The sequence below is a fragment of the Gopherus flavomarginatus genome, chromosome 6 (genome assembly GCF_025201925.1).
Source record: "Gopherus flavomarginatus isolate rGopFla2 chromosome 6, rGopFla2.mat.asm, whole genome shotgun sequence".
Taxonomy (NCBI): Eukaryota; Metazoa; Chordata; order Testudines; family Testudinidae; genus Gopherus; species Gopherus flavomarginatus.
In genome coordinates, this window is record NC_066622.1 from 813,155 (window position 1) to 835,378 (window position 22,224).

The 22,224-nt window shown below is 64.7% G+C and overlaps 1 protein-coding gene across 3 annotated transcripts in view; it reads left to right on the forward strand.

The window, feature by feature from the left end:
* Nucleotides 1–22,224, forward strand: part of CPNE9 (copine family member 9) — a 34,983-nt gene that overhangs the window by 3,967 nt on the left and 8,792 nt on the right. Inside the window, exons 2-10 of one of the 3 annotated variants that reach the window (XM_050959818.1) lie at nt 5,349–5,389; nt 7,367–7,413; nt 9,687–9,790; nt 13,321–13,360; nt 16,179–16,255; nt 18,848–18,911; nt 20,295–20,398; nt 20,522–20,626; nt 21,752–21,793. In XM_050959818.1, the coding sequence (XP_050815775.1) occupies nt 5,349–5,389; nt 7,367–7,413; nt 9,687–9,790; nt 13,321–13,360; nt 16,179–16,255; nt 18,848–18,911; nt 20,295–20,398; nt 20,522–20,626; nt 21,752–21,793 (624 nt within the window). Of the gene's footprint in view, nt 1–5,348; nt 5,390–7,366; nt 7,414–9,096; nt 9,791–13,320; nt 13,361–14,430; nt 14,521–16,178; nt 16,256–18,847; nt 18,912–20,294; nt 20,399–20,521; nt 20,627–21,751; nt 21,794–22,224 lie in introns of those variants that run through there. The other 2 variants (XM_050959820.1, XM_050959819.1) reach the window with 2 other exon arrangements.

Genomic DNA, 22,224 nt, shown 5'->3' on the forward strand with positions numbered 1-22,224 from the left:
GCTCACGTTCTCACCACGTCTTCCTGGTTCTGACCCCAGCCTAGAGGTGTCTGTCTCCATTGCCCAAGGAGAGGCAGAGGAGGCTGGAGGGCAGGGGACAATGGGCAGAGCCATCGGGTGTCCTGGGGAACACCCCTGCTCTGTGCAGCAGCCAGATGCCCAAGCTCGTCACTGGTTTTCACTTGGGTCTGGCAGCACCGTGTGCTCACGAGGGTTTTGGTGAGGCAGAGCCAGGGTATGAGGGGGCTGTGAAGCTCCTTGCCAGGGGAGCCTGAGGGGTTACTGGACCCGAGGGGTTACTGGCAGCCCTGGGAGCCCAGCCTGACTGGTGCGAAGGGAAGCCCCAAAACAGCTAAGTGAACTGAACAATTGTGACCCCTCGAGGCTCTCGTTAAAATAGGCCTGCAGGGGCACTGTTGCCTGGCTGCTGCAGCCTTCGGTGCATGGACCCGGAGAAGTGCCTCAGCCAGCTGGGAAAGCAGCCAGGGCTATGACTGGCTCGGAGCAGATGGAGACCCGTACCCCCTTCCTGCAGGAGCAGGGACTAACTGTCTGATCTCGAAGGGCAGCGAGGAAGCTCTCGCCCCAGGAGGCGGGGGGCATGGGCTGGATCAGTAGGGATGGATCGCTCACATCGCCCTGTGCTTTGGGGGGGCGAGATGCGGAAATGGCATCCTCTCCCCAAGGAGGCGTGTCTGCCCTTTACAGCTGTTCGGAATTCAGCAGTTGTTGCCTCTGATCAGCCAGGGGAGCTCTCTGGATCAAGAGAGCTGAGCTCTGCACATACACAGAGCGCGAGGCTCAGGTGCCCGAGCGTCTCAGCTTTCCCCAGGCCTCACCACATCACCTCCCTAAGGAAATGGACCTGCTGGGCCTGGCCCCTGCTTCCAAAGGCTTTGGGCCCTTTCCCCTCTGCATGGCCATACAAGGGCTGGAACAGTTTGTGCAGTGGGGGGCTGAGAGCCAGTAAACCAAACTGCAGCACCTGGATATGATGGAAACCACTTCAAGCCAGGGGGTTCAGCAGCCCCCCTAGTTCTAGGTCATAGCTTGGAGCCTGTTCTCAGATGTCCTCTCTTTCACTGCCATGGTGATGGGCATGTCAGACCTGTAGGGATTGAGGATGGGGAGCGGGAGGGAGGCCAAGTAACAATCCTTGGAGCGGTCACTTCTGTGTCTCCTTCCTTATGGCCCCCTGTGCAGGGTGTGACCTGAGCTCGTCTGCTTGGTCCCTCTTTGCCCCTGGCCACCTGCCTCTGACAGACCCAGCTGCTCACAGCAAATCCAGGTGACCTGTACAGAACTCCCCTTTCCCTCATCTGCCCATCCATCCTCAGATGGAGCCCAGATGTGCCCCGAGGGATGGGGGAGGGGGGCTCTGTTGCAAATAAATATGAAGGAACAGTGAGAATTTTGTAAGTGTTGCAGGGAGGGGCTTGGGCGTGGCTGTGCCGGGATAGGGCAGGGAGGGACCCTTGGTGTTTTACAGCCCCCAGGCCCAGCACGGGCTGACAGTTGGTCTGAGGGGTTCTAGTGAGCTGGGTCCCAGGCCCAAACGGCTTTCTCTAGCTGAACAATTTTCCCTTGTGTGGCTCTGCCCAGCAGAGTGTTAAACACCCTTGGGTCCTGCTCCCAGCACAGGTGGGGAAGAGTGGAGGGACCCTTCTGTTCTGGCTGAGTTTCTGAGCAGTCCCAGCTGGGTAGGGGGCTCAGGCCCCCTGGGACCCTGGCCCAGAAGCAGGCAGGGGAGAGCCCTGCTCTGAATGTGCCACCAGCCTCAGGCTGGGGTGTCCCCATCCCTGGTGAGAGCAGACGTCATGGGGCACAGGAAAGAGCTTGGGGGATTTAATAGCAGCCTTTGGTGCTTTTCAGTGTCAAACTCTACGCAGTTAGGAATGATCAAAGTGCTGCGGCTGCTGCTATTTCGGAGCGAGGGGAGCCCCATCACCCGCTCACTCAGTCAGGCTATTCAGACCTTGCTAAGTGTCTCTTTTCTTCTCACTTTGCCCCCGCTCATCTCTCCATTACTGACGCTCCTGTGCCTGGGTGCAATAGCCACTCAGCCACCACCAAGTGCGCTAGTAAATGGGTTCCCTGTCATGTTCAATCACCGTCTGGGCCAGAGACACTGCTTCTTCCTCACCCTGTTCAGCTCGTTGACCCTACCTCCCCCCAGTGCGTGCTCTGCAGTGCCCTGCCAGTGCAGCCCCCTTCCTGCACTGCTCTGCTGCTCTTCCAGCACCAGCTCTCAGCCCAGCGGGTCAGCCCTGGGCTCACCTGCACATCCCTCGCGAGCCCCACAAGAAACAGGGCCCTGAGGCTGGCCAGTGATGGTGCCCTCAGCTGGTGACTGGCCACAGAAACCTGTTTCCCAGGAGTGCTGGGCCCTGTCGCTCAGCTGGGCCTGGTGCTAGTCCCTGCGTTCCTCCCTTTCTTCCTCTTGCACTCCCTGGTTGTGTGTTGGGAGCTCTTCAGGGCAGGGACCTTCGCTGCATGTGAGCAGCTCAAGGCCTCTCCCTGCTCTGCGCCCTCTGCCTTGGCGTCCCCCAGGGCTCCCGGGTGTAGGGTGACCATATGTCTAGTTTTGGCCAGGACAGTCCGTATTTTAAGCCCTGTCCCGGCTGTCCCGACTTTTTTGGGAAATGTGGGCATTTGTCCCGTTTGTTTTTGCCAACTAGATCAGTTGGCAGAGAGCAAACAGGACAAATGTCCATTTTTGTCCAAAATGTGAGGTGCAGAGAAACATGATGGGGCTGAGCAGCAACCCCAGCGCAGTCGGGGACAGGCAGGGCTCGAGCGAGCAGCAACCCCAGCGCAGTCGGGGACAGGCAGGGCTTGAGCGAGCAGCGACCCCAGCCTTGCGTGAGGAGGAAGGATCAGACAAGTGGGGAGAGCCAGCCCTGTGGGGCAGAGGGAGTCTCTGGCCAATGTCCTCTTTCCCCTTATGGAGCGTCCCTGGCACAGCACACATGGGGGCTGTTTCCGCTCAGCTGGTTGCGTCTGTTAACCGGGTAGAGTCCCCAGTCCCCAGCCAGAATCAGCACGGCCCACAGGACCCCTGGCCTGGCCGGAGAATGCAACCCTCAGCAGCAGCTCAGAGCCAAGCCGGAAGAGCTGCCTGTGTCCTGCGAGCTGTGTCTGGCTGAGTCGTGCTGCCAGCAGGGTCTTCACAACGGGCTCTTTGCCACCGGGCGATGAAATCAAACCGCTCCAGCCCCACAGTCACCAGCATCTGCCCCCCGCACACAGGGGGGTTCTTAGACTCCTCCCATCCCTGTGGTCTCTGGCCTCGGGGCTGCGGCCCAGGGGCTGACACCCGCCCGTACTGAAGCTCTGATGCCCTATTTTTATGTTGAAGGCATAAAAAAGGGAGCGCAAAGGGACTTGTTCTTTGGCCGTGCCAGGTAGTGCGGGTCCCTTGCAGCTGTGCAGCTGCCTGGTGTGTGCTTGCTGGGAAAGAATGAAACCCTGGGGCTGAGGAAGCCAGGAGCTCCGCCCCCACGGCGCCCCGTGCTGGGAGCTTCCCCCCACATCCAGCAGCCTGCCCTGCCCCCACAGCACCCCCCTCTGGGAGACCCCCCTGCCCCGCACCCACTGCAATTCGTGCTGGGAGCTTCTCCTCCACCATCCAGCACCCTGCCCCCACAGCACCCCCCTCTGGGAGACCCCCCTGCCCTGCACCCACTGCAATTCGTGCTGGGAGCTTCCCCTCCACCATCCAGCACCCTGCCCTGCCCCCACAGCACCCCCCTCTGGGAGACTCCCCTGCCCCGCACCTACTGCAACCCGTGCTGGGAGCTTCCCCCCCACCATCCAGCACCCTTCCCTGCCCCACAGCGTCCCCTGCTGGGAGCTCCCCCCCATCCAGCACCCTGCCCTGCCCCATAGCCAGCGCCCTGCCCCGCCCCACAGCGCCCTGTGCTGGGAGCTCCCCCCCATCCAGCACCCTGCCCTCCCCCTCAGCCAGCGCCCTGCCCTGCCTCCACAGTGCTCCCCCCTCTGGGAGCTCCCCCCAGCCACCACCCTGCTCTGCCCCCACAGCACCCCTGCTGGGAGCTCCCCCCACACCCAGCGCCCTGCCCTGCCCGCACAGCACCCCCTGCTGGGAGCCCCCCCCAGAGCCAGCGCCCTGCCACACCCCCACAGTGCCCCCTGCTGGGAGCCCCCACAGCCAGCGCCCTGCCCCACCCCCACAGCGCCCCCTGCTGGGCGCTCCCCACAGCCAGCGCCCTGCCCTGCCCCCATAGCGCCCCCTGCTGGGAGCCCCCACAGCCAGCTCCCTGCCCCACCCTCACAGTGCCCCCTGCTGGGAGCCCCCACAGCCAGCGCCCTGCCCCACCCCCACAGCGCCCCCTGCTGGGCGCTCCCCACAGCCAGCACCCTGCCCTGCCCCCATAGCGCCCCCTGCTGGGAGCCCCCACAGCCAGCTCCCTGCCCCGCCCCCACAGTGCCCCCTGCTGGGATTGCACCATGCCCACAGCCATCTTGGTTTCTTGCCATGGTTTATAAAGTGTGGGTTATTCTGTTTGTTTAAAAGTGCTGCCTGTGATGGTGGTGACTGACAGGGAGCCGATTGCTGGGCTCCCCTTGCCTGTGCACACCTTGGGCCTCTGGGCAAAGCGGAACACCCGCGTTTCCTCCACACTGCACAGAGCAGAGATTTCACCCAGAGGCCCCAAAGGCAGAGACAGGACCCCGGGGCTAGTACAGGGCTGGGGCTGTAGGGTCAGGGCACCCCCAGCTAGTCACCTCTCCCGGTTGCCTGTGGCTTTGCCTGCCCTACTGAGTCCCCTCTGTACCCCCACAGCACCCTGGGATGCTCCAGCCCCTCGCCAGGCTGGACTCTCCAGTGTATCTGCCCAGGAGGTCAGGGGCTGCAGGAACCAGCTGTTAACAGAAATATTAATTTTAGTTACTATTTGTGCCACTGCCAAGCTGCCATGGCAACAAGGAGAGGTTATACTGAGGGCCAGGCAGGCCCCTCTGAGCTTTGGGGGAGGGGTGGGGCCCCCACCACAAACAGACACTGGCCTCCTCTCCCAGCTCCCAACACCCTCCCGCCCGGCCTGGGGACCCTGCGTCTGAGCTCCAGGGATGCTGCCTGCTCCTGGGTGCAGATTCCACTGACATGTCCTGTTCTCGCAGAACGGTTTAATGTGGATGGACTCCAATGGCCTGGGCTGGGAGCGGGGAGGGCAGCTGGGCTGGGGCCCAACGCTAGGGGGCTGCAAGTTCTGCAGTAGTTGGAGCTCCCGCTGGAGCCAGGTTCGTAGAGCCCAGCTCCCCCACTTTTCCCGTTGCTGGACGAGTTTCCAGCCTGGCTCACGACCGTCTGTCTGTCTCCCCAGGAACTTGCTGGACATGGACACCTTCTCCAAGTCTGACCCTGGTACGTGTGGGGAGTGGAACTGGCTGGAGGACCTGCTTCAGGGTGTAGCCCCTGGCAGGGCAGGCGGGCAACATGCTCTGAGGGGGCAGCAAGGCCTGGGCAGCTGGCTCCTGCAGGCTGTGCCTGGCACTGAGCGGTGGGAGGGGTGTGTGATTGCACCAAGCTGCACAGCCTGGGCAGAGACAAACCTGTCCGGGGCAGGGGAGTGGGGGTGCTGCACAGGCCGGCTTGGCCCAGTCAGCTGAGACAAGCACTAGAGCCTTGTGGAAGAAGCAGCTTTTGAGAAGGAGACAGGCTGGTGTCGCAGTCCAGTGTGTAGTGTATGCTTGGTGTGCTGCATGTCTGGGGTGGGGTCGTGCACAGTGTGTGTGAAGGGGTGCATGAGGGCATGCATGAAGCGTGCATGCTTGGTGTAGCGCACAAGGGACGTGCACAGTGTGTGCAGGGGCATGGGGAAAGTGCAGTGTTGGGATGAGCAAGGTTAATGTGTATATGCAATGTGGTGAACAAGGTATGCCCGTGTGTATGCATGCAGTGTGATGTGCAAGGTATGTGCATGCAGTGGGTTGCTGTCCATGAGGTATGCATGTGCAAAGTATGCCCATGTGGGGTAGGGGAGTGCACATGCAGCGTGTGCACAGAGGGGTGAGTTGTGCAGTGTATATATGCAAGGTGTATATGTGCAGTGATGTGTGTGTGTAGTCACTGAGATGTGCAAAGCATGCATGCACAGTTGGGGAGGAGAAGTGTGTGCACAGGGTGCACCTGCATGAGGTGGGGAGAGTGTGCATGAAGTGTGTGCACAGTGGGGAAATGTGTTTGAGACCTGCAGTGGGATGGGAAGTGGGGGGGTGCAGTGTGTGAGATGCAGTGGGGTGGGGGTGCAGTGTGTGAGATGCGGTGGGATAGAGTGTGTCGGGGTGCAGTGTAAGACATGCAGTGAGATGGTGCGGTGTGTGAGATGCAGTGGGAAGGGGTGTGTCGGGTGCAGTGTGTGAGATGCAGTGGGAAGGGGTGTGTCGGGTGCAGTGTGTGAGATGCAGTGGGAAGGGGTGTGGGGGTGCAGTGTGAGAGATGCAGTGAGAAGGGGTGTGGGGGTGCAGTGTGTGAGATGCAGTGGGAAGGGGTGTGTCAGGGTGCAGTGTAAGATGCAATGAGATGGGGTGCGGTGTGTGATGCAGTGGAAAGGGTTGTGGGGTGCAGTGTGTGAGATGCAGTGGAAAGGTGTGGGGGTGCAGTGTGAGAGATGCAGTGAGAAGGGGTGTGGGGTGCAGTGTGTGAGATGCAGTTCGAAGAGGTGTGGGGATGCAGTGTGACAGATGCAGTGGAATAGGGTGTGAGGGTGCAGTGTGTGAGATGCAGTGGGAAGGGGTGTGGGGGGTGCAATGTGTGAGATGCAATGGGAAGGGATGTGGGGGGTGCAGTGTGTGATGCAGTGGAATAGGGTGTGTTGGGTGCAATGTGTGAGATGCAATGGGAAGGGATGTGGGGGTGCAGGGTGAGAGATGCAGTGGAATAGGGTGTTAAGGGTGCAGTGTGTGAGATGCAGTGGGAAGGGGTGTGGGGGTGCAATGTGTGAGATGCAGTGGAAGGGGTGTGGGGGGTGCAATGTGTGAGATGCAATGGGAAGGGGTGTGGGGGGTGCAGTGTGAGAGATGCAGTGGAATAGGGTGTGTTGGGTGCAGTGTGTGAGATGCAGTGGGAAGGGGTGTGGGGGTGCAGTGTGTGAGATGCAGTGGGAAGGAGTGTGGAGGGTGCAGTGTGAGATGCAGTGGAAGGGGTGTGGGGTGCAGTGTGTGAGATGCAGTGGAAGGGGTGTGGGGGGTGCAATGTGTGAGATGCAGTGGGAAGGGGTGTGGGAGTGCAGTGTGTGAGATGCAGTGGAAGGGGTGTGGGGGTGCAATGTGTGAGATGCAGTGGGAAGGGGTGGCTTCTGATGCAGAGGCAGTCATTAACCCGGCGCTCTCCTCTCTGCAGTAGTGGTTCTGTTTGTCCAGGGGAGTGGCAGCAAGGAGTGGAGGGAGGTGAGTGCCGAGCGTCAGCGCACCGGGGCCCGTCCCAGTGCCCAGAGCAGGCACCCTGCCGGCTGCCCACACCCTGCCCCCACTGACACAGGCTCCTTACAGGGTGCTCGGGAGACCCGCTTGCCACCCCAGCTCCAGCTGCCAATGCGCCCATCTAGCCCTGTGCCCCCCACCCCGAACAAGCCAGTGGGCTCATCTGCCACGGCTGAGTCTTTGTCAAGGAGAGAGCAAAGCTGAGCAGTCCAGGGCGAGACTTAGCCGCTTGACATTGTCTCCTCCCGCTCCCCTGGAGCCCGGCCCCATGCTCCAGAGCCCTGCCCCGTTCCCAGCACCTCCCAGAGCCCAGCCCCGTTCCCAGTGCCTCCCAGAGCCCCAGCTGCTCCCAGAGCCCCGCCCCGTGCCCAGCTGCTCCCAGAGCCCCGCCCCGTGCCCAGCTGCTCCCAGAGCCCAGCCCCATTCCCAGCACCTCCCAGAGCCCCGCCCTGTTCCCAGTGCCTCCCAGAGCCCCGCTGCTCCCAGAGCCCAGCCCCGTGCCCAGCTGCTCCCAGAGCCCCGCCCCATTCCCAGCACCTCCCAGAGCCCCGCCCCGTTCCCAGCGCCTCCCAGAGCCCCGCCCCGTTCCCAGTGCCTCCCAGAGCCCCGCTGCTCCCAGAGCCCCGCCCCGTTCCCAGCTGCTCCCAGAGCCCCGCCCCGTTCCCAGCATCTCCCAGAGCCCAGCCCCATTCCCAGCACCTCCCAGAGCCCCGCCCCGTTCCCAGCGCCTCCCAGAGCCCAGCTGCTCCCAGAGCCCCGCCCCGTTCCCAGCTGCTCCCAGAGCCCCGCCCCGTTCCCAGCATCTCCCAGAGCCCAGCCCCATTCCCAGCACCTCCCAGAGCCCTGCCCCGTTCCCAGCGCCTCCCAGAGCCCCGCCCCGTTCCCAGTGCCTCCCAGAGCCCAGCTGCTCCCAGAGCCCGGCCCCATTCTCAGCGCCTCCAAGAGCCCGGCCCCGTTCCCAGCGCCTCCAAGAGCCCCGCCCTGTTCCCAGCTGCTCCCAGAGCCCGGCCCTGTTCTCAGCACCTCCGAGAGCCCGGCCCCGTGCCCAGCTGCTCCCAGAGCCCCGCCCCGTGCCCAGCTGCTCCCAGAGCCCGGACCCGTGCCCGGCTGCTCCCAGTACCCAGCTGCTCCCAGAGCCCCGCCCCGTGCCCCAGCGCCTCCCAGAGCCCAGCCCCGTGCCCAGCTGCTCCCAGAGCCCGCCCCGTGCCCAGCTGCTCCCAGAGCCCAGCCCCGTGCCCAGCACCTCCCCAGCCTGGCTCTGTACTCCCAGCGGCTCTGAGTCATTTTCAGAGGGTTCCTTGTCTAACTCCTTCATACCTATGGGCCTGGCTGCTCCTGGGCCCAGCAGCCAGGTTCGCTGGCGGCTGAGCAGGGCCCCTGATTCCCTGTTCACCCAGAGAGTGCTGCATGGGCAGCAGAGTGGGCAGCTCGCAGTGCAATGAGCAGCCTTCGGCCTGGGCCCCTCTCCGCAGCACCACTGCCCATCTCGCAGCCTCAGTTTGCTTCAGGCTAGGACGAGTTTTCAGCTTTGCAACTTTGCATGGCGTCTCCTGGGGCACTGCCAGCAGCGTGTCTGCTTCCCCTGCGTCACGCTGCTGCTGCCTGCCTTCCCTGCTGGCGCTGGCCTCCCCCGCACCAGCACCATGCACCCTGCTGCTTCAGGGGGTGGGCAGCACCAGGCTCCTGCCCTGGGCTCAGCTCACGGGGGGATGCTGAGTGGCCACAAGCAAAGGCTGCTGCTGCTCCTTGAACCGGGGCTGAGACCTGCAGGCCTGGGAATTTCCAGATCCATCCCCCTGGCCCAGCAGAGATCAGCCGGAGCTGGGGCCTCGGAACTGGGCTGCCCCAGGCCTGAGATAGATTCTTTCTGGGGGCTGCACCTGCTCCGCTAGCCAGTCAGCTCCGGGCACCAGCTCCAGTGCGGCCCCTGGCCCGGCTGGGGACTCCGCAGTGCCCCCTTGCTGAGGGGCTGGGCCTGCTCCACTCTGATCCCTGTCGGGGCTCTCGGCCAGGGCTGCCTAATCCCCTGCTCTGCTAAATGGGCCCATATGGCCTCCTGCTCCCACGCTAATGATCTGGCTCTGCCGTTGGCCTTAATCCCAGGGAATCTGGATTACAGGCCTGGGAGGCAGCTCCTCACATACGTGCTGGGACACAGGGGCCCTGCCACAGCCACGTAGCCCCAGGTGGCCACTCTGGGTTGGGTTGAGCGCTGTCCCCTCACCCCCTTCTCTCCTCAGTTTGGACGCACCGAAGTGATTGACAACACCCTGAACCCCGACTTCGTCCGCAAGTTTGTCCTTGATTATTTCTTTGAGGAGAAGCAGAACCTGCGCTTTGATGTGTGAGTGAAACCTGATCCCCTCCCCCACCAGATCCCCCTCCCTGACCCTGCCTCAGCCCCCCCCGCCTAGTTCCTCTCCCCCCCCCCGTCCCTCCTCTGCGCCTCTTCCCCGTTCCTCTCCCCCACCTGCCTTGGCTCTGCTCACCCCTTGCTTTCCCACTTGGCCGTAGTTGGAGACTAGGTTATTTGTGGCATGGCTGCCAACTGGGCCGAAGTGGAGTCCTTTCTGGGAGAGCTGGAGGTGAGGTTGCAAAGCTCTGGGGCCGCTATAGTATGACGGGATGTGGTGGCCGTGGTGTGACACGGCAGGGCAGTTGCAGTGTGCTGGGACATGGCAGGGTGGCTGCGGGAGGCCAGCATGACAGAGCAGCTGTGGAGGGATGTCTGTGGCAGCTGCAGCACAACAGGGCGGTGGCTGCAGCGTGGCAGGGTGGCTGCAGGTTGGTGTAACGGAGCAGGCGTGGCATAGCAAGGTGGCTCTGACGATTGCAGCGTGATGGGCTGGTTGCAGGATGGCATGACAGAGAGGCTGCGGGATGGCAAGGTGGCAGTGGCGGCTGCAGGACGGCATGATGGGGTGGCTGCAGGGTGGCTGTGGTGGCTGTGGGGCAGCTGTGGTGGCTACAGGGTGGTGTGGCAGAGCGACTGCAGGGTGGCTGTGGGGCAGCTTTGGCGGCTGCAGGATGGCTGTGGGGTAGCTGCAGGGTGGCGTGACGGAGCGGCTGCAGGGTGGCTGCAGGGTGGCCGTGGTGGCTGCAGGGTGGCCGTGGTGGCTGCGGGGTGGTGTGACAGAGCAGCTGTGGGTGGCTGCAGGGTGGCTGTGGTGGCTGCAGGGTGGCCGCAGGGTGGCGTGACGGACCGGCTGCGGGGTGGCTGCAGGGTGGTCGGAGTGGCTGCAGGGTCGCTGCAAGGCGGACATGGTGGCTGCAGGGTGGCTGCAGGGTGGCTGCAGAGTGGCGTGATGGAGCAGCTGTGGAGTGGCTGCAGGGTGGCTGTGGTGACTGCGGGGTGGCTGCAGGGTGCCGTGATGGAGCGGCTGCAGGGTGGCCGGGGTGGCTGTGGGGTGGCTGCAGGGTGGTCCTGGCGGCTGCAGGGTGGCTGCGGGGCGGCCGTGATGGCTGCAGGGTTGCTGCGGGGCGGACATGGTGGCCATGGGGTGGCTGCAGGGTGGCTGTGGGGCAGCCGTGGTGGCTGCGGAGTGGCTGCAGGGTGGCCCTGGCGGCTGCGGGTTGGCTGCAGGGCGGCGTGATGGAGCAGCTGTGGGGTGGCTGTGGGGCGGACATGGTGGCTGTTGGATGGCGGCAGGGAGACTGTGGGGTAGCCGTGGTGACTGCGGGGTGGCTGCAGGGTGGCGTGATGGAGCAGCTGCGAGGTGGCTGCAGCGTGGCCGGGTGGCTGCGGGGCAGACGTGGTGGCTGCGGGGTGGCTGCGGGATGGCCCTGGTGGCTGCGGGGTGGCCGTGGGGTAGCCGTGGTGGCTGCAGGGTTGCTGCAGGGCGGACATGGTGGCCGTGGGGTGGCTGTGGGGCAGCCGTGGTGGCTGCAGGGTGGCTGCAGGGTGGCCCTGGTGGCTGCGGGTTGGCTGCAGGGCGGCATGATGGAGCAGCTGTGCGGTGGCTGTGGGGCGGACATGGTGGCTGTTGGGTGGCGACAGCGCGACTGTGGGGTGGCCGTGGTGACTGCGGGGTGGCTGCAGGGTGGCGTGATGGAGCGGCTGCGAGGTGGCCATGGTGGCTGCGGGGTGGCGGCCATGGTGGCTGCAGGGTGGCTGCGGGGTGTCTGCGGGGTGGCCCTGGTGGCTGCAGGGTGGCTGTGGGGCAGCCGTGATGGCTGCAGGCTGGCTGCAGGGTGGCCTGATGGAGCGGCTGCGGGGTGACCATGGTGACTGCGGGGTGGCTGCAGGATGGCCGGGGTGGCTGCGGGGTGGCCTTGGCAGCTGCAGGATGGCTGCGGGGTGGCCGTGGTGGCTGCAGGGTGGCTTTGGGGCAGCCGTGGTGGCTGCGGAGTGGCTGCAGGGTGGCCCTGACAGCTGCAGGTTGGCTGCAGGGCGGCGTGATGGAACAGCTGTGGGGTGGCTGTGGGGCGGACATGGTGGCTGTTGGGTGGCGGCAGGGTGACTGTGGGGTGGCTGTGGTGACTGTGGGGTGGCTGCAGGGTGGCGTGATGGAGCGGCTGCGGGGTGGCCATGGTGGCTGCGAGGTGGCTGCAGCGTGGCCGGGGTGGCTGCAGGATGGCTGTGGGGTGGCCATGGTGGCTGCGGGGTGGCTGTAGGGTGGCTGCGGGGCAGACGTGGTGGCTGCGGGATGGCCCTGGCGGCTGCAGGATGGCTGCGAGGTGGCTGCAGGGTGGCGTGATGGAGCAGCTGTGGGGTGGCTGCAGGGTGGCTGTGGTGGCTGCAGGGTGGCTGCGGGGTGGCTGCAGGGTGGCTGCGGGGCGGCCGTGGTGGCTGCAGGGTGGCTGCAGGGTGGCGGCCGTGGTGGCTGTGGGGTGGCTGCAGGATGGCCGCGGTGGCTGCAGGGTGGCCCTGGCAGCTGCAGGATGGCTGCGTGGTGGCTGTGGAGTGGCTGCGAGGTGGCTGCAGGTTGGCTGCAGGGTGGCTGTGGTGGCTGCAGGGTGACTGTGGGGCAGACATAGTGGCTGTGGGGTGGCTGTGGGGCGGCCGTGGTGGCTGTGGGGCGGCTGTGGGGCGGCTGTGGTGGCTGCAGGGTGGCATGATGGAGCAGCTGTGGGGTGGCTGCAGGGTGGCTGTGGTGGCTGCAGGGTGGCTGTGGGGCAGACATAGTGGCTGTGGGGCGGCCGTGGTGGCTGCAGGGTGGCTGCGGGGTGGCGGCCATGGTGGCTGCAGGGTGGCTGCAGGATGGCTGCAGGGTGGCTGCGGGGCGGTGGCCATGGTGGCTGCAGGGTGGCTGCAGCAAGGCAGGACGATTACAAGGCTCCTCATGCTGCTCTCAGGGTTCCTGACTCTGCCGTAGGCAGAAACAGAAGCTCTTCGGGGCAGGGTGTAACATGGGCCCAGCCTGAAGTCGTCATGACCCTGGAATGCAGGGCAGGACCCAGTATGCAAACACCCAGCAGCGCCCGGGGTGGACGAGAACATGAGATGTGGGGGGCTGGGGAACAGCTGTGCCTGGTGCCAGGGGCCTGTCTGGGCCCGTCTCTGTCTGTGCAGGGCCCAGCGCAGCTCGTGGACTCATGGAGGGCCCAGCTCCCAGCTGCCTGAGGACACAGCAGGTGCTGGTGCTTCGAAGCGGTGCCCCCCCAGTCGCTGCCCACAACAGGGGGTCCAGGAGCCCCACAGGCCTCTCCGGGCAGTGCGGGGCATCAGGGCGGCCACCGGGCACCAGCCTCCATCATCTGCTGGGCTTGGGTGTGCTCAGCGCCCTGTCTGTGGGGCCCCGTAGCCCCTGTCTCGTCCCAGCGCTGTCCTGGATGGAGCTCGTTCCTGGGGGGGCTCTGACTGGGGCAGCACTGGGGTGGGGGGGTCCTGCACCCATTGCAAGGCGCTCACGGCTCTCCTCTCTTCCCCACAAGCTATAACGTGGATTCCAAGAGCTGCAACATCTCTAAACACGTGAGTGTGGACCCAGCCCCACCCCCAGCTCTGCCCCCTTGGACTGAGCCCCCCCCGCTCAGCCCCCGACTCTGTCCCCCTGGACCCACCCCCAGCTCTGTTCCTGGGCTCAACCCCCAGCTCTGCCCCCTTGCACTGAGCCCCCTGAGACTCAGTCCCCTGCTTTGCCCCCCCAGACCCAGGTTCTGTCTCTGCCCCCCCGCTCAGCACCCCGCCCGGACCCCCCAGACCCAGCCCCTGGCTCTGCCCACCCCCCCACTCAGCCCCTGCTAGGACCCCACGGACCCAACCCCCAGCTCTGCCTCCCCAGACTCAGCCACCCTCCCCCGCTCAGCACCCCGCTTGGACCCCCCAGACTCAGGCCCCTGCTCTGTGCCCCCCTGCTGACCCAGCCTCCGTTTCTGCATCCCCAGACTCAGCCCCTCTCCCCTGCTCAGCACCTCTCTCGGACCCCCCAGACTCAGCCTCCGTCTCTGCCCACCCCCCACTCAGCACCCCACTTAGCACCCCTCTCTGCCCTCCCCCAGGCTCAGCCCTCCCCTGTCATCATGTGCCTTGCGGGTCCCTAGTCTCAGCCATGTTGCTGGACCAGTGAGACTCTGCAGCTCTGTGTCCTATGGGGGTGGGGGTGTGTTTCAGAGTCTCCCCACTGTGGTGCAGAGGCGGCTCGGCCCTATCTGTAGGAGGCGCAGACTGAGCCCCGCTGCTGGGGCACCCTGCAGCCCCACTGCGCCAATGGGAACTGCAGCCTGACGAGGCAGGGGCTGGCCAGAGGCTGCCCAGGGGCTGAGCCGGTTCCCAGGCAGTGCGCTGGGTGCAGGCCTGGCCCAGCAGGAGCAGCTGGCCGTCTGGTCCTGGCGAGAGAGCACAGGACAGGCACCATGTGCCCAAGGAGCTGCACTGCGTGTCTGGCACAGAGAACATGGGCCTGGCCCTGGCCGCTGCTTGTCGTTGCTCACCCAGGCTCTGCTGCCGGCTCTCCGGCATCCCCTCCCTGCTGCTCTGCGGAGCCTGCCCCCAGGGTGCCTGGCTGGATCCGGTGCTGCCAGTGGCCCAGAGCGATGGGGCAACCCTCTACCTGAGAGGGGTGGCAGCCCGGGCTCCATCATCACCCTGTGTAACCTGCTCTCTCTCTGCTGCCCACACTGGGACCACAGAAGGTACGTGCCTCTCCTGCCCCCAGTGGCAAATGGGCAAAGCACAGCCGGGAGCGAGGGCTGGGCTGGGAACCCCAGGTGGGCAGGGGCCTTTTGTCACCAGGGACTGAACCCTGCCTATGCTGGTTACCCCTGCAGGCAATGCTCACCCCCAGCCGGGAGGGCCTGGGGTCCCTGGACAGGCCCGACGCCTCCAGGGCAGGGAAGCAGTTGGAGTTGTTGCAGCACAGAGCCGTGGTACCTATGCCTCCTGCCACGGGAGGCCTCTCTTCTCCCCACATCTTGTCCTGGGCCCTGGCCATTGCTCCTGCGGTTCCGGAACACAAAGGGCTGGTGGAGGTTGCCAACCAAGACATGGGCCATCCCTCCCCACCACGGTGCCCCACACCACCTGCTCCCCACTGCAGCACTGGCCTCATTTCAGCAGCAAGCCCTGGCTGGCAGAGTGCAGGCAAGAATCCAGAACATCAGCTCAGCTGCTGGGTCAGACCAATGGTCCGTCCAGCCCAGTGTCCTGGCTCTGGCAGTGGCCAGGTGCAGCAGGGAAACAGGGCACTTATCCAGCAATCCAGCCCCTGTCACCCACTCCCAGCTTCTGGCAGTCAGAGGCTTAGGGACCCCAGCGCACAGTGTCCCATCCCTGCCCCTCCTGGCTAACAGCCATTGATGGACCCGTCCTCCAGGAACTGAGCTCCTTCAGGTTTGAACCCAGTTACACTCCTGGCCTTCACCTCCCCTGGCAACGGAGCTGGCACCTCCGCAGACTGACTGCGCTGCGTGAAGCAGTGCGGCCTTGGGTTTGTTTAACCTGCCGCCTATTAATTTCATTGGGTGACACCTAGTTCGTACATTATGAGGAGGAGTAAATAACACTTCACTATTCACTTTCTCCACCCAGTTATGATTTTATAGACCTCTCTCATATCCCTCCCTTAGTCGTCTCTTTTCCAAGCTGAAAAGTCCCAGTCTTATTAATCTCTCACCATACAGAAGCTGTTCCATACCCCTAATCATTTCTGTTACCATTTTCTGAACCTTTTTCAATTCCAATATATCTTTTTTGAGATGGGGTGACCACATCTGCACGCAGTATTCAAGATGTGGGCATACCAGGGATTTATATAGAGGCGATACAATATTTTCTCTATTATCTATCCCTTTCTTAATGAGTCCCAACATTCTGTTCGCTTTTTTGATTGCCGCTGCACATTGAGTGTATGTTTTCAGAGAACTATCCACAATGACTCCAGGCCGGGCCTACCGGGGCGGGGGCTGAAAGCAGCGAGCAGGGGCGAGGCCTCAGCTGGAAGAGGTTTAGTAGGGCACTAGCCACCCCACGGGGATGCTTCACTCGCTGTCCATGTCTGTAGCGTCGAGATTATGTTTCCAATGTGCTTCACTTCGCATTTCTCAACACTGAATTTCATCGGCCAATTTGGGGAGGTCCCTTGGTGGCTCTTCGCAGGCTACTTTGGACTTAACTATCCTAGTAATTTAGTGTCATCTGCAAACTTTGCCACCACCTGGGTGGGGTGTGCTCTGAGCCCCCCTGCCCTGGAGGCGCCCTGGGGTAGGGTCTGGGGACATGCCATGGGCTTCCCTCCCCACCTGCGGGCGAGACCAGTGCTCTGTGTGCCCTAACTAGCGAGCCTTGTTGGCAGGACTTTCTGGGCCAGGCGTTCATGGCGCTGGGCGAAGTGATCGGATCCCAGCGGAGCCGCTTGGAGAGACCCCTCACGTGAGCCTCCCTTCGCCTGCTCCTGGGGCCTCCATGTGGGGGGGGGAGGGCCTGGGGCAGGAGCTCCTATAACTCTACATACTGCCCCCCAGCTACTGTCCCTGTCCCCCCATACTGCCCCTCAGCCAGCCAGTCCCTACTCCCCCATACTGCCCCCTAGCCAGCCAGTCCCTGCCCCCAATACTGCCCCTCAGCTAGCCTGTCCCTGCTCCCCCATACTGCCCCCCAGCCAGCCAGTCCCTGCCCCCCCCCGTACTGCCCCTCAGCCAGCCTGTCCCTGCCCCCCTGTACTGCCCCTCAGCCAGCCTGTCCCTGCCCCCCGTACTGCCCCCCAGCCAGCCAGTCCCTGCTCCCCCATACTGACCCCCAGCCAGCCAGTCCCTGCTCCCCCATACTGCCCCCTAGCCAGCCAGTCCCTGCCCCCTGTACTGTCCCCCAGCCAGCCTGTCCCTACTCCCCCATACTGACCCCCAGCCAGCCAGTCCCTGCTCCCCCATACTGACCCCCAGCCAGCCAGTCCCTACTCCCCCATACTGACCCCCAGCCGGCCAGTCCCTGCTCCCCCATACTGCCCCCTAGCCAGCCTGTCCCTGCCCCCTGTACTGTCCCCCAGCCAGCCTGTCCCTACTCCCCCATACTGTCCCCCAGCCAGCCAGTCCCTGCCCCCCATACTGTCCCCCAGCCAGCCTGTCCCTGCTCCCCCATACTGTCCCCCAGCCAGCCTGTCCCTGCTCCCCCATACTGCCCCCTAGCCAGCCAGTTGCTGCCCCCCATACTGACCGCCAGCCAGCCTATCCCTGCTCCCCCATACTGACCCCCAGCCAGCTAGTCCCTGCCCCCCATACTGCCCCCCAGCCAGCCTGTCCCTGCTCCCCCATACTGCCCCCCAGCCAGCCAGTCCCTGCCCCCTGTACTGTCCCCCAGCCAGCCTGTCCCTGCTCCCCCATACTGACCCCCAGCCAGCCAGTCCCTGCCCCCCATACTGCCCCCCAGCCAGCCTATCCTTGCTCCCCCATACTGACCCCCAGCCAACTAGTCCCTGCCCCCCATACTGCCCCCCAGCCAGCCTGCCCCCGCTCCCCCATACTGACCCCCAGCCAGCCAGTCCCTGCCCCCCCATACTGCCCCCCAGCCAGCCTGTCCCTGCTTCCCCATACTACCCCCCAGCCAGCCAGCCCCGGCCCTGGAGCTAGGTGAGAGCCAGCCCCCGCCCCAGAGGGGAAAGGCCCTGTGTCCCAGTCCCCAACCATTAGCCCGCCAGGCCCATGCCACGGCACACAGGGGAGCTGGGGCTGGGCAGGCCTGTCACGGTGCCTGGTGCAGCAGGGCCAGTCAGACACAGGCCCAGTAAGGGAGTGAGATGACTTCTTCAGGGTGTAGCTGGGGGAGGCTGGGCTGAGGGGGGACCCCCAACAACCCACAGCCCCAGGGACCATCCTGCCCTGCCCCCAGGGCTCCTGGCCCTGCCCGCTGGCAGAAAGGTGGCTTGGAGGGGCCAGCGAGTCCCCATGGGCTCAGTCCCCTGTGGGGTGCGGCTCCGCGAGGGAAGGGGCCCCCACAGCCGGCAGAGCACGTACTCTCCCTCCTGAGGGCAGTGGGGATGTGCCAAGCAAACCCACCCTGAAATCTGCAGGGCCTGCTTGGTGCATCAGCTTTGCTGCAGCGCAGGGGGCTGGGAGCCCTCATCTGACCCGCTGCCCCCCGTGCTGGGCGTCTCAGGCTCAGGTCCTTCTGCCAGCCACACTCCAGCTCTCTCAGGGACAGTGTGCAAGGACGTGCCCGGCATAGGGGGCCAGGGAGACCCCAGCGCTCCCTGCGTGCTGTCCCACATGAGCCATGGTTTCCACTGCAGTGCCCAGCCTGCCTAGCAGTGCGGGCGACAGACAGCAGGGCCCTTGGCTCCGGGGTCAGCGATTCCTCAGCACCACCATTTTCCCAGCCAGCCAGCGTCCCCCCACTCACCCACTGCACCTGTCACTGTGTCTGCTCCCCCCACCAGCCCAGGGCGCTGCCCTGCCCGCACAGCACCCCCTGCTGGGAGCTTCCCCCCATCCAGCATCCTGCCCTACCCCCACAGCACCCCCTGCTGGGAGCTTCCCCCCATCCAGCACCCTGCCCTACCCCCACAGCACCCCCTGCTGGGAGCTTCCCCCCATCCAGCATCCTGCCCTACCCCCACAGCACCCCCTGCTGGGAGCTTCCCCCCATCCAGCACCCTGCCCCGCCCCCATAGCACCCCCTGCTGGGAGCTCCCCCAGCCAGCACCCTGCCTGGCCCCCATAGCGCCCCCTGCCGGGAGCCCCCCCACAGCACCCCTTGCTGGGAGCTCCCCCACAGCCAGCTCCCTGCTCTGCCCCCACAGCATCCCCTACTGGGAGCTCCCCCATAGCCAGCGCCCCGCCCCCACAGCACCCCCTGCTGAGGGTGTGCTCGGCTCTGGCTATTGGCTTTGGCCCTTCAGTGGGCTGAAATGCGGATTTCACAATGGGGCAAATAGGACCTGGGGGGAGAGCAGCCAAGCCCGCAGCAACTGCGCCCCTGTCCTGCTGCTGTCCACTCCTGCCAGTGCTAATGGGATGTTTCTTGTCCCAGGGGGGTCCCAGGTAAGAAGTGTGGGACCATCCTGCTGTCAGCTGAGGAGCTCAGCAACTGCCGGGTGAGTGCGTCTCCACTGGCCTGGGCACGCTGCCTGCTCTCAGGGCTGGCTGCAGGACCCACAGGATGCTGAGAGGCCAATGGTGGCAGGGGAGGGCTGAGGCATGTGTACGTGGGGGGCTGTGCTGGGGGGGCCAAAGGATGGGTGTGTGTGAAGAAGGCATGGGACTGGGCGGGGCAGTGCTCTCCCCATGTCAGTGGGGTAGCCCAGGTCAGGTGGGGCCTGCCCTACAGGCTCTGAACATGCCGTCTGCCTGGGTCCTGGGCTGGCCCTGGCTCCCTGCCCCAGTGCCCAGTTAGTTGTGTGGGCAGATGGGGGTGTCATGGAGTCCCTGGGTGATGCTCTGGAACTGCTCCCCACCAAGCCAGGCAGGACTTTGGGGAGCCTCCTCTCCCTTGGAGCAGACAGTCTCCAGGGCAAGAAGCTCACATGTCTTCACCTCCTGGGTCTCTCCTTGGAGCATTCAGCATCCTCTGCCCCTCTGTGCGCTTCCCACAGCGAGCCCGCCCCAGCGGGGTCCTGGGGAAGCCACCGGGTCCTGCACCCCCACTTTGCAGTCAGACGTGACTCAGCCAGCCAGTAACACAGAGGTTTATTCGATGACAGGAACAGGGTCTAAAACAGAGCTTGTAGGTACAGCGAACCGGACCCCTTGGCCGGGTCCATTCTGGGGGCAGTCAGCCAGCCCCAAACTGACACCCCCTCCAGCCCCTCCTCTTCTGCTCAGTTCCTTTCCTGGGCCAGGAGGTCATCTGACCTCTTTTGTCTCCTACACCTTTAGCATCCCCTTGCAGGGGGGAAGGGCCCAGGCCATTAGTTGCCAGGTGACAGAGGGTCGGCCCTTTGCTCTGCAACAATTACACCTCCTTATCCCACCACTTAGAGACTTAAGAAATACATAGGGGAAACTGAGGCACCCCTACAATATTCAGAGGAAACATTAAGAACAGTCCCACTTCATCACAGGGGGGCACTGGTAGAGTTGGGGGCCAGGGTGCGATAGCAGGGGGCTGATGGCAGGACAAGGGCCCTGGTAAAGTTGGGGGCAGGATGGGGTAACGGGGCTGATGGCAAGATGGGGTAATGGGAGGCTGATGGCAGGACAGGGGCACTGGTAGAGTTGAGGGGCAGGAGGGGGTAATGGGGGGCTGATGGCAGGATGGGGGCACTGGTAGAGTTGGGGGAGCAGAATGTGGTAACGGGGCTGATGGCAGGATGGGAGCACTGGTAGAGTTGGGGGGCAGGATGGGGTAGCAGGGGGCTTGGCTACCATGGTGCAAGCCCCTCCTGCCTGCATTGGCAGCTGCCTCTCGCCATCCACCCCCTGCCTGGATCCTGACTCCCCCTGCCTTGCCTCATCCTGACGGAGTCCGTTTCTTTCAGGACATTGTCACCATGCAGCTCTGCGCCAACAAGCTGGACAAGAAAGACTTCTTTGGGAAATCCGACCCCTTCCTCGTCTTCTACCGCAGCAACGAGGACGGCACGTACGTGTGGGGCTGTGCGACGCCCCAGCCTGCGTGGGGTGGATGCCCAGCGAGGGGCAGCTGGGGTGGGTTCCTACCTGCTAGTGCCTGCCCTCAGCCCCACTTCTTTGGTGCCTCCTCCAGGTTCACGATTTGCCACAAGACAGAAGTAGTGAAAAACACACTCAACCCTGTATGGCAGCCGTTCTCCATCCCCGTGCGAGCCTTGTGCAACGGGGACTATGACAGGTCAGGAGCCAGACACGTGTCCGTCCTGTCCTGCCACCGGGGGCTGCTAACACAGAGCCAGAGTGCGGGCAGATCCAAGACACGCAAACTCCTGGGCCCAGCAGGGCCCTAGGGGAGGGGCAGCTCTCTGGGCCAGTCCAGTGTGGGGCAGGAGGGGCTTGGCCTGGGGGAGGAGGAGGGGATGGTGGAGCAGGGCCCTGTCGGGGGGGGAGGGGATGAGGGAGTGGGGAAGGGGATGGGGGAGTGGGGCCCTGGGAGCAGGACAGGGGATGGGGGATCGGAGGAACAGGACCCGGTGGAGGAGTGGGGGAGGGGATGGGGCAGTGGGGCCCTGGAAGCAGGGGGGGATGAGGGAGCAGAGGAAGGGATGGAGGAACAGTGCCCCGGCGGAGGAGTGGGGGAGGGATGGGGGAGCAGGGCCCTGTCAGGGAGGATGGGGGAGTGGGGAAGGGGATGGGGGAGTGGGGCCCTGGAAGCAGGGGAGGGGATGGGGGAGCAGAGGAAGGGATGGAGGAACAGGGCCCCGGTGGAGGAGTGGGGGAGGGGATGGGGGAGCAGGGCCCCAGTACAGGAGTGGGGGCCCGGGGGTGGAGATCGGGGAGTGGCGGCCCAGTGGGGGCAGGGATGGGGGAACAGGACCCGGTGGAGGAGTGGGGGAGGGGATGGGGGAGCAGGACCCTGTCAGGGAGGATGGGGGAGTGGGGAAGGGGATGGGGGAGTGGGGCCCTGGAAGCAGTGGGGGATGAGGGAGCAGAGGAAGGGATGGAGGAACAGTGCCCCGGCGGAGGAGTGGGGGAGGGGATGGGGGAGCAGGGCCCCAGTACAGGAGTGGGGGCCCGGGGGTGGAGATCGGGAAGTGGGGGCCCAGTGGGGGCAGGGATGGGGGAACAGGGCCCCAGCAGAGGAGTGGTGGAAGGAATGGGGGACTGGGGGAACAGGGCCCCGGTGGAGGAGTGGGGGAGGGATGGAGGAGCGGGGGCCCAGAGGTGGGGATGGGGGAGGGGTAGCAGGGCCCCAACAGGGGCCTGGGGGCGGGGAGGGGGAAACATGGGGTGCGAGGCCCCGCGGGACTCTCCAGGCCCATCCTGGGTGCTCGCTAACCTGCTGCCTGCATTTGTATTTCAGGACGGTGAAGATAGACGTGTACGACTGGGACCGGGATGGAAGGTGGGACCAGGCTGTGAGGAGCCCGGGGGCAGGCGAGGGCGCGTCCCCAGTGGCCCACCCACCCCCGTCCAGCTACTGTCTGGCCTTAGGCCTGGTCCTTGGTCTGTCCTGGCCATAACCCCCTCCTCCTTGCTCTCCCGGGGCTTGCCCTGGGCTGCTGCCTGTGCCCATCCCACTGCTCTCCTGGTCACCCTGTAGCCAGTGGGTCTCCTCCGCTGGCCTCCAAGCTCTGGGGCGCAGGGAGCCAATCCCTGAGTCTGTCCAGAGCCAGTGGGAGCAGCCCTGGCCTGGCTGGGTTCCTGCCCCTACGCACTGGGCCTCACCTCTCCGCCCTGCTGGGGCTGCCTGCTGGACGGCTCCTGTGTCTGGGCACCAGGGCTGCCCCTTCTCTCATCCTCCAACCCCCCCTTTCTGCCCTGCCTGTGAGGCAG